Here is a 13,284-nt window from a genome sequence, read left to right as displayed (position 1 = left end):
ATGATATGTTCGACTGTACTCTGCCTCAAGATCTCGAGTCGCTCCGAATTTCTTGCAGGTCTGTCTACCAGAAAACGCTATTCGACGTTGGGGTTCTCTACGGAGAAATGCTAGACCACCTCGTGGTCAAACTTACCTATAAATCCCTCGGCGTCCTATATTCGATGAGCAGCGCTCCCTACTTCCGGGACCGACTTCGCGAAATCAGATTCGACACGCCATGCGACAGTGTGTATTGCGGCGGGAGGTCCTCCTGTAATTGTGGAGAATATGTGGACGGCTCATCTTGGGAAGAGCAGACTTCCTTTGCGAACTCTCCCGAGGCTGTTTACATGATGACAGAAAGCTTCAAAAACCTGGCAAAGTCGACCTCATTGCTGAACATCTACCTCTGCGAAGCGACAACTTATCCCGCCGTCCTTGCCGCACTCAACCTCGCCTCTTTCCCCCGCCAAATCATCCACGTATTAGTAAACCCAAAGGACTACCAAATATCATCGCACAATCACTTCCTGAACCCATTAGCCGAGTCTCCGCATCTCATCTCGCATCTCGAGTTCCAAGCCACTTTACACAAAGATCCCTGGGACATAGAGCCAGACATGAGAAGAGTTGATGTCGCACACAACGAATTCGGCCGCCACTACTCTGGCTACAAGTCCGTCACCCCACAAGTATCAAAGCTAGCCGCCAAACTCTCGAGCGTGAAGGAAGTCAGCTTTCGCGGATGCGACACCGTCCCACGTCTACGATTGTGTCACGGATGCGAAGATGCATGGGTAGGTATCTTCGCCAAGAACACTTATTCGAATCTTACTCACTTGGACCTTTGTGGCGGCTACGTGAGTGGGAGTCGTCTTCGAGGCTTTCTCAAACGACATTCTGGAACGCTACAACACGTCATGTTCGACTTCGTATCTCTGACCGACGGTAACTGGTGCTCGATCGCGAAAGGCCTGCAGAAATGTCCGAACCTCAACTATCTGGACGTGGGCCCGGATACGACGACGGGTCGCTACATTGGCTCTCTTCTTCAGAGACACGCTTCATCACCTCTCGCGATCAGCCTACCAAAGAAATACGTCACTCCTGGCCTTGAGGCCTCAAAGCTCCAAAGCGATGACTCGCACATTGATGTTATACTGCGTAACACGAAGGATGTCGCACACTGGCTGGACGTATTCGTAAGATACTTTGCCACGGATAAGAGCATTGCGGGCGACTGTTATGAGGCGTTTAATGGCTATAAGCTTCCGGTCTATCACGAGGCCCGTACGTTCCTTCTACCTTATAACAGGGTGAGTATACTTGATACTCGGTCACGGGCGAAGATAGCTTTGGACAAGTATCTCGAGGCGGACGAAGAAGCTTGAGCAGTATGCAATTACGCGTTTATGAGGGGGACTATGCTGGGTACTACCAACAGAGGATGAGCCTGTACATACGCTACGGCATCACGGTGGAATGTCAAAGCAGAACACGGCGATAAGACGCGACCGAGATTGTATGTAGTAACCCTGACGCAAGGCATTCTCAGAATACCTTGTGTTCGATGTATCCAGCTAGATGAATCGATAAAACTGGTCTTAGTAACGTTTGCCCGTGACCAGCGCCTTACTCCCCTTCAACTTCCACAATGTACTTTTCCAGCGCCTTCAAAGCAGGGTCACGGTCAATAGTCTCCGGGCCGTAATTCAGCGAGTAGATCGGTAGATCCACCATGTGATAATACGGCAAGGGCCACGGCAAATATCTACTACCCGTATATCTTTCGGTGCAGAAATTCTCGATGAAGAATGCCAGATAGTGGCGAACTTTGTCTACATCCGTATCGTCATCGTCGGTGTCCTCGCATTGATACACAGGTATCTGTTGACCTAGCGGTCTTGGCACGGCGCCTTTCTGCAAAAGATTATGCTCGAGAGCAAGCTCACGCAGAAAAGGTAGCTTCTGCAGCCCCTGTGCGATTGTCTTCCATGAACCATCAGTCAAGACATTGTTTGAGAATTGCAACTGAGTGAGTGTGTGGCCTTGCTCTCGGAGCCATCTTCGAAGACGACCACCACTAACGTACATGCAGAACAGATGGAAAGCCGTTAGGTGGTTGAACGCGACATTGAAGATGTGGAGGGTAAAGGTGTCGTCGCACGCATTACAAAAGCGCAAGTAAGGCTCGCATATGCAGCCTGAGATGTGCAGATGCTCGATATCGCGCAGACCGAACCAAAAGGACGCGACAGCTGGCTGGCGAAGGCGGTAGTTCTTGATGTGAATGCCTACTTCGTTCTTGTATTCGCCCAGCTCCTGGATGAGTTCCTCGTCGTAATCTAGTACTCCTGGAACACCCCCGTCTGTTGAGATACACCTGATATAGGGAACGTACATCGCAGGCGATCGTCCAAAATCTCCATGACCCGGCGGAGCGATAAGGTCATGCGGGGATGCGTACGCGATATCAAGCTTGACCGGGAACTGGGCCTCCACTAAGGCCGCCAAGGAAACATGGATTGATGCAGACCTGGAATGTTGCACCTGTACAAGCCGTTTCGCCTTGGCCAACCACCGAAAGCACTCTGTTACAAGGAGAACGGCTTCACTTGAGTCGATGAACATGTCTCTCTCTTCGTCGCCTGGGTGGAGTGGCGATGATGGCTTTAGGATATGGTCGAAATCATGGCTTGCGTATGGATCCAATTCCAGTGCCACGATTCGATCACGGAACTCCTCGATTTTAACAATTTGCAAGACTCGACAGAGGGATGGATAGGTGAACTTGATTTTTAGCACGCGAAGCATAGGTCCGTAGCGGATAATCGCATCGTAGGTTGTCCGCTTGTACAGTTCCCTGCACGTGAGGCGTAGGGAGTGGAAGTCCTTGTTTTCGTACTTTCGCGTCTGGTGATCGAGACCGATAAATCGACACACTCTACTGAGCAATTCCTTTGGGAGGTCTAATAAGGACATAGCGCGATGAAATCTGCTGAAGCTGAAGCTGAAGGCGAGGAGAACGACTTGCTGTGAGGAGACGAACGCGGAGCTGACTGTATACCATTTCGATGTTTGTGCTAGCATGCACGGGATCGCGACAGTCGCAGCTGGCAGCACACGCACGACGTCCACGCGGTCTGCTACCTACAAACCCACCTCTTCACCCTCTCAAAGTTTCGCACAATACGTCTGCACCGGCACAATCCCCCCACTCCTATCCGGCGGCTCCCTCATCGCAACCTCCCTCGTCCGTGCCAAACTCTCCAACTCATCCAACCGATTCAACGTCGCTTTCAAATGCTCTTCAAAGCCCGGTTGTTGGACAACCTCACGAAACGCATTCTGCATCGGCACAGAATCTGCTCTTACCATACCGTGCGCATCGATATGAATCACGTTAATGTGATCAAACGGGTGCACAAAGTCGGCGCGCGTGATGATCTGACGGGCCTCGTGTAGCGGAATTTGGGGAAGTGTGAACTGGTCGTCCGAACGGGGTGTCTCGTTCTCGCGCAGGACGAGCGCGCGTGCTAGGACGATGGCGGCGGCACAGTATTTTTGTTGTTCTTCCACGTCGTCGTCCATGGAGTCGCCGAGGATCCAGCAGTTGTTTAGGAACCACATTTTCTCTCTTCGGTTGATCTGCTTGCAGGTTTCCAGCATATCGTGGGATTTGGCGACTTGGTTTAGGAAGATGAGTCGGCCGCCGACTTTAGCGAAGACTTCGTCGAGGATGCTGTCGGGTACGTCTTCGTTGTGGTAGCGAGCGCGGTATTGTTTGAGTGCGGTGGTTACTACGTTCTTGCGTACGTCTCTGACACTGATGACGTGCATGTTGGTCGCGTGTGGTGTCAGGCGTTCCAGGGTCCAGAATTCATCGGAGGTAAAGACGGTTGTGACGAGCTCGTTGCCAGCCCAAATCTCGGCGCGCTGCTGCAGGATCTCCAGTAGATGCTTGCCTGCCTCGTCGTCTTTGAACAGATGGATGTTGTTGATGATCATGAGAAGAGGCTTGCCGCGACGCTTTCGCAGCGACAAGGCTACCTTTTCCATCTGGTTGAGCGCTCTCTCAATGTCCAGTAGCGGCGAGCTGTCCCTCGGGCCCCGAATGCTGAACAGTCCTCCAATGTAGTCTTCGTGGAATTCGTAGTCGATGGCCTTCCCGAGTCGCGTTCGAAAGACTTCCAGATCGTTGTGCGCTTCTAGCATAGCAATACCATCGCCGTTGACCTTCCGCATGGCTTCTAGGAGTAGAGCTCGCTTTCCAGTACCTCGCTCGCCGATGACCAAATAGTATCTTCCCCTGGCCCTTCCGCTGACGACGTTGTCGATATCCTCCTGCTCCGCTCGCGGGACCCAGTATTCCCTCTCTACAATCTCTTGTATCTTGTCTGGCTCCGTGCCGTATGAGATGCGACCCAACGCAACCCGCTCTTGCGAACTATATCCCGTGGCAAAGGCATTTTCGATCTTCTTCGCAACCGTCCTCTTGTAGAACAAACTATAGGCGTAGCCGCCAAGGCCCAGACCAAAGAGCGATATCAGGGCTACCGTGCTTCCTTCAAGCACGCTCCTTGCAAACTTGCTTCGCTCTTGTTTGTCCTCATGGTGCGGGCCGTTGTTCCGTGGTCTTTCTGATTGAGCATTGATCGGGGGCTGCAAGAAGGAGGGCGTAGGTTGGAAGCGGGCGGGGTGTCTGCCGAGGGGTAGGACCAGCCATCCTGAGGTTGTTAGCTTTGTGATGACTTGAGGTCATGTGGACAGCTTACCCCGTCTGCCGCGCTGTAGGGAGCGTCTCATTCGTCTCGTGGCAAAGGGAGCCGGTGGGCGTGTACTTGAGTAGAGTACCTAGGTACGCGTCATGTAGGTGGATGCACGAGCAAGCCTTGGCCAAGCGTTAGACAGCTTGCCGTGTAGCCGAACATCTTCATGGAAGGTGAGGACAAGGCATGAAGTCATGCATCTGCAACAAAATCGGGTGCCATTGACAGTGTAATTCGAGCTCCATGGAAGGAAGTGTGCTCGAAGATGGAACGGCCTTAGGAAACGCGTCCTTCCAAGATCCAGGGTTCGCGCTAAGAACACGCTCGCTCACCCCGTCACGGCAGTCTGACATTCAACCCCACCACTAGAAAACATCAAATCAGCATGACGTTCTCCTCAATCGGCAAGTCATTCCTTATACTTCTAGCTGATTGAAGACAAACGCTGATACACTCCGACCGAGTGTATCTGTTTGCAACCACAAGCAATCATGTGCGATGGAGACCAGTCCAAGCGTTCTTTCTGAGCGTCTCAATAGGCAACAGTCAGGCTAAGCTTTACTAATATCTCAACATCGTCAGTATCTAGATACGAAGGCATATTACATGTTCCACAAATGCAGAATGACTGCGATGGTCGAAGTCCCCACCGACAAGCGGTCCTGCCATACTCGACAGAATGGTAATAACCCACCCGGGCCACTGTATCAGATCAACGAGTCTAACTGAACAGCCTGATATCGATACCTTACCACGAATACTCGGCCCTGCTATCTATCAAACCTATCAAACCTCGCGACGCTAACCCAACACAGCCTAATCCCACCACCAGATCGCCAGGGTCCACACGTGCAAACGCAATCCATGAGGCGACTCGGAAGGCCCAGACGTCCGTTTCCCACAGCATCGGGCACCCGTCTCATGACCATCACGGTATTAGGCAGCTAAACCTTGCGACACGATATGTAGCTTCTTCTTCGCCATGGGGGGCGGTTTGCCTTTTTGCTTCTTCCTATCCATACACTTTGTGACGATATGACGAGTTCGACGAGTTCGACGAGTTCGACGAGTTCGACGAGTTCGACGAGCGAGACCAGACGAGAGCTGGCCTCACCAACCCAACCACAACCAGTCTACCCCGCCCGATCAACACCATCGCCCACGCGACGATCACCCCGCCACCTCCTCACCAAGCTGTACACTTCACATGCACTTTCGACCTGGAATGCGCGCACCTTTGAATTCGGCGCTGTGATCTTCCTGGCCAAAATCTTCCCTGGGACGCTGTTCTTCGCATCATGCTATGCGCTTTTCCGGTCGCTTGCTGCTGCAGTCCTCGGATCATGGATTGGAGGGCTAGTTGACCGGAGAGACAGGTTATGGGTTGTGCGCCAGAGTATTGTGTGGCAAAGAGTTAGTGTTGCGGGGAGCTGTGCGATTCTGGTAGCGATGCTGGGTTTGGGTGGAGAAGAGAAGGATATTGGGATGGTTACCTACGGACTATTCCTCATCAGCGTGGTGCTGGCATGCATCGAGAAACTCGCCTTCGTCGCCAACACCGTATCCGTGGAGCGTGACTGGATCGTCGTTGTATCCGAGAGTCTAGCTCTCGACCGTCAAGAGCTGAACAGCGCGATGCGCAGGATAGATCTCATCTGCAAGCTCATCGCGCCCGTGGGCATCGGACTCGTAGACGGATACTCCACCAAACTCGCCATCTGGGCCGTCTTCGCACAAAACGCGATAAGTGTGTTGGTAGAATACTTCGCCATCGCGAATGTATATGCCGCGGTACCGGAATTAAGTGTTGGAAAGGGCGTCGTGACGAAACAAGCGTCTGAAACGGACATTGCTACGGAACTGCAACAGCGAGCCTCGTCGCCTAACCAGGACACCGTACCAAATACCACTACGCGACGCTCCACCATCACCAAAACCATAACCACACACCTTGCGCCGTATCGCGAATACATCACCAACCCCGCCTTCCTGGCCTCCTTCTCCCTTTCTCTCCTCTACCTCACCGTCCTCTCCTTCGCCTCGCAAATGACGACCTACCTCCTCACCCTCGGCTTCACCAGCACGCACGTCTCCGTCATGCGGCTCGTATCCGTTATCCTAGAACTATCCGCCACCATCGCAGCGCCGTGGCTCATGAACAAAATCGGCGCCGTACGAGCAGGTCTCTGGTTCATCAACGAACAACTCCTCGCCATCGCCCTGGCAATTGGCCTATTCCACGTCTTCCCCACAACCACAGCACCGATGCTAGCCGGCGGCGCCCTCGTAATCGGCGTATGTCTCTCCCGCCTCGGCCTCTGGGGCTTCGATCTCAGCGTCCAATACCTCGTTCAAGAAGACGCGCCACCTGCCTCCCGAGGCTCTTTCTCCGCCATCGAAATGTCGTTACAGAACCTGTTCGAACTGCTCTCTTTTGCGACGACGATGATCTGGTACAAGCCGCAGGACTTCTTCATACCGATATATATCTCAGCGGGTGCGATTGCGTCGAGCGCGGCGTGTTTTGCGGGCTTTGTAAGGCAGAAGAGGGGGCATTTGTTGCATACGGATCGGTGCTTGAAGAGGATGGGTAAGGGGAAGAGGATGTATCAGGTTTTGCCTACGATTGAGGAGGAGGATATGGAGATGGAGGGTAGGTGATAGGACGAAGCACATTCACGGCGAGACCGAGATGAATGAAAATCACGAAGTACCGTTGCAAGGAAAAACTGGAGCCGTCTGTGAATCCATCCACGCAACGTGGGATTAGTGTTCTCGTGACGCAACTTCAATATCGGTTGACGGAAAATTAATAATCTAACCTTGCAAATGTAGGTCGCGTCAAAACGGGCAGTCACAACATGTGCCGCGTTCTATCGTCACGCCCAGCCTTGGAATCTTCCGTCGGCATGTCAAGCACCCACGTGAAGGCCTTGGCTACTTTATCATGCCTGCACCTATCTTCTCTAATATAGCGGCACTCGTCTTCTCTTACTTACCGAGCAGTACCATCGCGGGAATAGCTACCTGGGTAGTTACCGCGCGCCAATCGCCTACCTTAGGCAGTATCGTCTGGCATCGAATCCTCCGCGACTTCCAAGATTGTCACACCCTAAATCTCTTGCCCCACCAACACATACCACCACTACCAGGGTCGTAAAGTGCGACTACTCTAACTGAAATCATGTACACATCAAGACGTCACAGGCCAGGAGGAGCTGGAATGGTATATGAGGCTGCTCCATTCATCCCGTCGTTTATATACCTACCTATCCTGGGGACCTGATAACCTAAGCGGCTCTTCACACTGCGAGCAACCTCAAAGCTCCACCATACCATCACTCGATATCTAGCCACTCAACAAACCGCCTCCATGATGCATCCCACCCTCTCCCTCACCTTCCCCCTAGCCCTAGCCCTAGCCCTAGCAACAACCACCTTCGCCCTATCCCCCCACCTATCCACCCGCCAACAGCCCTTCAAAACAACACCCATAACCGACTTCTCAGAACCCTGGGCCTTCGCCTTCCTCCCCGATACCCGCATCCTCGTCACAGAGCGAAAAGGCAACCTCCTCCTCGTCGACCCCACTTCAAAAACAAAAACCAGCATCACCGGCGTCCCCGCCGTCGCGTATGCCGGCCAAGGCGGTCTCCACGATGTTGCTTTGCATCCACAGTATGCAAACAACAGCATCGTCTACATCAGCTACGCGGAAACCGGATCTGGTGGTGCGGGCTGCGCGGTCGCGCGGAGTAAGTTGAGTCTGAGTGGTAGCGGCGGCGCACTCTCTGGTCTCGAAGTCATCTGGCGGCATTCCCAACGTGCCACAGGCGGCCTTCAGTTTGCGTGCCGATTGAAATTCGGTCCGCAGGACGGTGCTTTATACATTTCCTCAGGCGAGATAAACCAAATGCACCCCGCGCAATCCCTTTCCTCCAACCTAGGAAAGATAATCAGGCTCTATGACAACGGGACCTCCTACGCCTCCAATCCATTTGCCGGTCAAGGCGCCATACAATCCCAAATCTACACGCTCGGCCACCGAAACCCGCTAGGTATCGATTTCGACGCGCAGGGTCGTTTGTGGGAAGTCGAAATGGGGCCGTTTGGCGGTGACGAACTCAATTTGATAGTGCCGGGTAAGAATTACGGATGGCCGGTTGTGTGTGAGGGACGGCATTACAACGGCACGTTGATACCGAAACATAGTACGAGGCCGGAGATGGCGGCGCCGAGGGCGAATTGGGTTCCTGTCATCTCGCCTGCTGGTCTGATTATATACAAAGGGGATCTTTTTAAGGGGTGGAAGGGGAATGCGATTATTACGGGGCTTAGCGCACAAGGGCTTGTGAGGGTTAGTATCACTGGCGATACGGCGGCGGAGGCGCAGAGGATTGGGATGGGTAAGCGGATGAGGGGCATTAGGGAAGATGAGGATGGTGCGATTTGGGTGATTGAGGATGGGGCTGGGGGGAGGTTGTTGAAGCTTACGCCGAATTGAAGTGTGTTGGGGAGGATTGGAAGGGGATGGAATGGTTGGGCGCAGGGGGGGCTTTGAAAAAAGTCAAAATGAATCACGTTCATGGAGGGCATGTATCGAGCTTCAAGTCAACAGAATCCCTGTTCCCCGAGTCGAGGCTGTTCATGAGACACCAGGACCACCCCCGAGCTTCACCAGTGACGTGACAGCCATCACCGTTCTTCTATCTCCCTTTTCGTCCATATATTGTAGATCCGAAGACCTACACCATGAACTCACTGATTTGACACATCATCCCCTCCCCTCATGTACGACTCCATCTACTGGCCCCAATCACACTCCTTCTTGCAAAGCTTCCCATCGACATGGACGCCCTGGCAGATGATCTCGCACTGAGATGTATGTTTGCAGCTCTGTCATCAATCATTAGCACAAACAACCTCTCACTCCATCTTCCACCTTTCACCATCCACCATCCACCGTATGAACAGAGAATACTCACATTAGCGCAATCAACATAAGCCTCACTGCAGCGCTTGCAGAACGTAGTAGCCATAGTATGAACGTCCTGCTCTCCTTCGTCAGCCCCGGCCCGGGGGTAGAGCAGAGAGAGGGGGTGTGGGAAGGAGGCTGTGGGGGGACTTGCGTTGTCGGGAGAGGAAGCGGTGTCGTGGGGGATGACGCTGCTGAGGACGGTGGTGGAGAGGACCACGAGGGTGAGGATGAGGGTGGGGGACTTCATGTTGGTGGGTGTTTGGGTCTGTTTGTGTGGTTGTTTAGAGTCTGAGGAAACAGAGCTGTTGTATATTTGGTGGGAAGTAAATGAGGAAGTGTGAGGTTATGGGAGTTGTCGAGGGTGGAGTTAGACAAGACTTTGAAGGAAGGAGCCGAGTACGTTGGATAAGGTCTGAGCGGGGTGGCGGAACTCTGGATCGGAGCCCGTTTGCAAGGTGATGGTAGCCTGAATATTGCGTATTCGACGTACGTAGTGATTAAGGGTATCATATTTGCGCAAACACGTGGTGGCGTCAAGAAGGACGTGACGACGACTGACCCGATTGAGAAGGAGCAAACAACACGAATATCATGTAACCGATATCAATCAGGATCGAGAGCGAATGATGAAAGATCACGCCCACCTAAAGAGGCGACTTCACCTCGAAGGAAGACGTCCATTTCGTCCCCACTAGTAGTGTGACAAGGAAAGGACCAGTGGTAAGGAAGCGAAGACAAAGCTACATGAGGCAACACGAGGAATATCCAGTCTCAGAAGTTAATAGAGAAGGCATGTTGAAGCCCCGTCTCAAAACGATCTAACGAATTACAATACGTAAACAAGAAGATTCTACAATAGACCAGTGTGCCCTACCAGCGATCGCCCAACGCCGCCCCATGCCATGCTATGCGAAAAACAACTCGACTTACAACAAAATTCCAAACAAAGCTGACTACCTCCTCGCCGGAGCCCTCGGCGTCGGACTCCTCTCCTTCACATCCAGCGCCCTCAAACGCTCAACATTCGTATCCACACCCGTATCCCCCCCACCCTCAATCGAAGGAACAACATCTTGAACCATCGTTCTATCACCTTCGTCGTCGTCATACCCCTCCTCTTCATCATCCCCATACCTCCTCTCAACATACCCCTCGCCCTCCAAATAATCACCCCCCTCTACACTTTCGACAATCGAATCTTCCAAGCCCGTTTCATCGACATCCAAGCTCTCCCTCGACATGTAGCTCGCCTCAAGATCCTCACCAATCTCCGATCCCTCGTCTTCACTCCTTATACTAGCCGCTTCGGTCTGATCATCATCGTCGTCGTCTTCGTCTTCACTGTCCGTAAAGTCTTGGATGTCTAATGGTTGATCGCGCCAATAATTGAAATCGGTATACGCCTCCCCACCCGCCGGAACAAGCAGCCCCACCGGCGGGAAAAAGTGATCTACAATCTCGCGCATGCTTGCGTAACCCGTTTTATAGCTGTTGAGCGACAGGACGTCGAGGCTGACTTCGGCGTTGGAGTTGATGGTGAAGATGCGGGTGGAAGGGATGTTGACACTGCGGTAGGACAGCGCGTCTGTAAAGCGATTACCGAAACCGGCGTAGAAAGGGGTTTGGTGCGCGGGCTTATCGAAGAGCTGCATGATGTCGCGTAGACAAGCCATTTTGAAGACTTCGGGCTTGCGGAGGTAGATTTCGCGGCGGAGGGCTGCGATGGTGCGGTCGGGACTCATGATTACGGGGCCTTTGGGGAGGCGGTAGTTGTCTTGGACTACACCGTTGAGGTACGCGCGTGTGGTGTCGGCTTGGCCGACGGAGCGGCTGGTTAGGTAGAAGATGTTGTAGCCGTTGTTGACTATGTCGGTGTAGAGTTTGGCTACTCCTTGGTGTGTCCAGTCTCGGCCGATCATGTTGAGCACGTGGCCGAGGGCGTCGGACTTGGTGATTGTGCCGTCGATGTCGGAGATGACAATGGGCACGTCGTGCTTCCAGTAGAACATGTAGGCTTCGCATTTTGAGCGGTTCACGGTGAAGCTCATGGTGTTTGCGCCGGGTTTTAGGTTGAGCGCTCGGAGTTGCTCGCTCGTGAGGCGCAGCGTCTTTGCGTATGTTTTGTGCTCGGATTTCCTGGCTTCGGGCGAGTGTGGCGCGGAGGAACCCAGCGCACTGTCTGAGTCTCTGCGTAGGGGGAACTGAGCAGTGTCGTCGCTACGTCCACTGTCGCTCTGGTAGCCGGGGTCTGACAGCGCATCGGTCGATTGGAGAGCCGATTCGTTCAGAACATTCATCGTCGTCTTCGCCATAGCCGCTGCCTTGGCCTCCTCACTGCTGTAGATCCAGAGGTTGCCGTTCTCGTCGGCGCCTATGAGTGCGCCAATGTCGTAGTCTCCTGCGAGCTCATCCGACAGAATGCGCCTGGCTATGACCTCGGCGCGCAACGCATCCTCTTCGCTGCTCTTGTACCCAGTCATGTCTAGTTCGAGGTCACCAGTCTCGGTGACCTTGTTCGGGATGTTCGAGGTAAAGAGCTTCTTGGACAGCTTGATCGCGCGGGCAAGGGCTTCAGCGGAGGACACAGGCGGCGGACTCGCTGAGCGCGTCGACCTGTTCCAGGCAGTCGCATCCTCCTTGCTGATCTGCAGCGGCCCTCTCTCGGGGCCCTTGTCCTGTGATTCCTCGCCGTCGAATGTCTTGGCAAACCCGTCCTTTACAGAAAGCACCGTCTCATCCGTGCTTGCCCTCTGCATGTGGAAGCCCGACCAGTCCCCCGACTTGGGCCGTCCAAAGTCGGCCCCGGCATAGTCCGAGGCAGGCACCGACATGGACATGCGCCCTCGTCTCCTTGTAGCGCTACCGTCGAGGTCGAAAGGCTCGGGCTCGTCGAAGGCGCGCTCCGAGGGCAGCTCGACGGGCTTCTGCTCGGGACTGGCGGCGGGCGATGCGATGGGCGACGTCTGCATCTCGGCGGGGATGGAGCGCGTCGTCTCGAAGACGAAGAAGGCCTCGCCGCCCTCGCCCAGCTTCATCGAGTAGTCCTGCAGCTCGCCATTGACGCGGAACTCGACCTTCTTGTCCGACGGGCGCAGTATCTGGTACTTGCCGAAGCGGACGTGGAAGGGCGAACATGCCAGGCTGCCGTCTTCGTGCTCTACGACGATGGTGTCAATGGCGCCGCTGAGGGTGGCGGGGTTGATCGAGTTCCAGCCCTTGGACACGCTGCCCGTGATGGATCGCACGTAGTTCATGGTTGCTGTCTTGGGCTCAGCGCCTCTTGCGCAGATGATCTCGTTTGTATGGTTCGTAGCGAGCGTCGGGGATGTACGTCAGAAGTGTTTTACAGAGGGCGGGCGGATGGAAATGTGTCAGAGCGTGTTTGCATTCTTTCTTCACATGTCAGAGGGCTGCTTTCACCGAGGGAGGAGCGGCCGGCCGAGCGTTGAGGGTCAAAGAAGGGATGTCAGGAGTGGAAGTACTTTTGCGCTGACGTGCCTAGGCAGTGGTGAGCTATGCGGTCACCGAGCTCGCGGGCGCATCACGGGCCCGAGG

General features: G+C 54.0%; 6 protein-coding genes across 6 annotated transcripts; 3 read left to right on the top strand and 3 right to left on the bottom strand.

Annotated features, from left to right (window-relative positions):
• Positions 1-332: 332 nt before the first annotated feature.
• Positions 333-1,373, top strand: J4E85_008976 (uncharacterized protein; the record flags this gene model as incomplete). Its single annotated transcript, XM_051473200.1, has 2 exons — positions 333-1,272; positions 1,336-1,373. The coding sequence occupies 2 exons, from the start codon at positions 333-335 to the stop codon at positions 1,371-1,373; spliced, it is 978 nt and encodes a 325-aa protein (XP_051322863.1).
• A 241-nt stretch (positions 1,374-1,614) lies between these two features.
• J4E85_008975 (uncharacterized protein) lies at positions 1,615-2,435 on the bottom strand (the record flags this gene model as incomplete). Its single annotated transcript, XM_051473199.1, has 2 exons — positions 1,615-2,327; positions 2,384-2,435. The coding sequence occupies 2 exons, from the start codon at positions 2,433-2,435 to the stop codon at positions 1,615-1,617; spliced, it is 765 nt and encodes a 254-aa protein (XP_051322862.1).
• A 721-nt stretch (positions 2,436-3,156) lies between these two features.
• Positions 3,157-4,788, bottom strand: J4E85_008974 (uncharacterized protein; the record flags this gene model as incomplete). Its single annotated transcript, XM_051473198.1, has 2 exons — positions 3,157-4,709; positions 4,758-4,788. 2 exons carry the CDS (start codon positions 4,786-4,788, stop codon positions 3,157-3,159), a joined length of 1,584 nt encoding a protein of 527 aa, XP_051322861.1.
• A 1,412-nt stretch (positions 4,789-6,200) lies between these two features.
• J4E85_008973 (uncharacterized protein) lies at positions 6,201-7,412 on the top strand (the record flags this gene model as incomplete). The annotated part of the gene is made up of 1 exon (XM_051473197.1): positions 6,201-7,412. One exon carries the CDS (start codon positions 6,201-6,203, stop codon positions 7,410-7,412), a length of 1,212 nt encoding a protein of 403 aa, XP_051322860.1.
• A 712-nt stretch (positions 7,413-8,124) lies between these two features.
• Positions 8,125-9,255, top strand: J4E85_008972 (uncharacterized protein; the record flags this gene model as incomplete). The annotated part of the gene is made up of 1 exon (XM_051473196.1): positions 8,125-9,255. One exon carries the CDS (start codon positions 8,125-8,127, stop codon positions 9,253-9,255), a length of 1,131 nt encoding a protein of 376 aa, XP_051322859.1.
• A 1,427-nt stretch (positions 9,256-10,682) lies between these two features.
• J4E85_008971 (uncharacterized protein) lies at positions 10,683-12,983 on the bottom strand (the record flags this gene model as incomplete). The annotated part of the gene is made up of 1 exon (XM_051473195.1): positions 10,683-12,983. One exon carries the CDS (start codon positions 12,981-12,983, stop codon positions 10,683-10,685), a length of 2,301 nt encoding a protein of 766 aa, XP_051322858.1.
• Between the last annotated feature and the right edge of the window lie 301 nt (positions 12,984-13,284).

Source organism: Alternaria conjuncta, assembly GCF_024043145.1.
Source record: "Alternaria conjuncta strain BMP 0040 chromosome Unknown scaffold_15, whole genome shotgun sequence".
Classification (NCBI taxonomy): Eukaryota; Fungi; Ascomycota; class Dothideomycetes; order Pleosporales; family Pleosporaceae; genus Alternaria; species Alternaria conjuncta.
The sequence above is the reverse complement of the archived record's forward strand: the minus strand, read 5'-3'. Positions and strand labels throughout refer to the sequence as shown.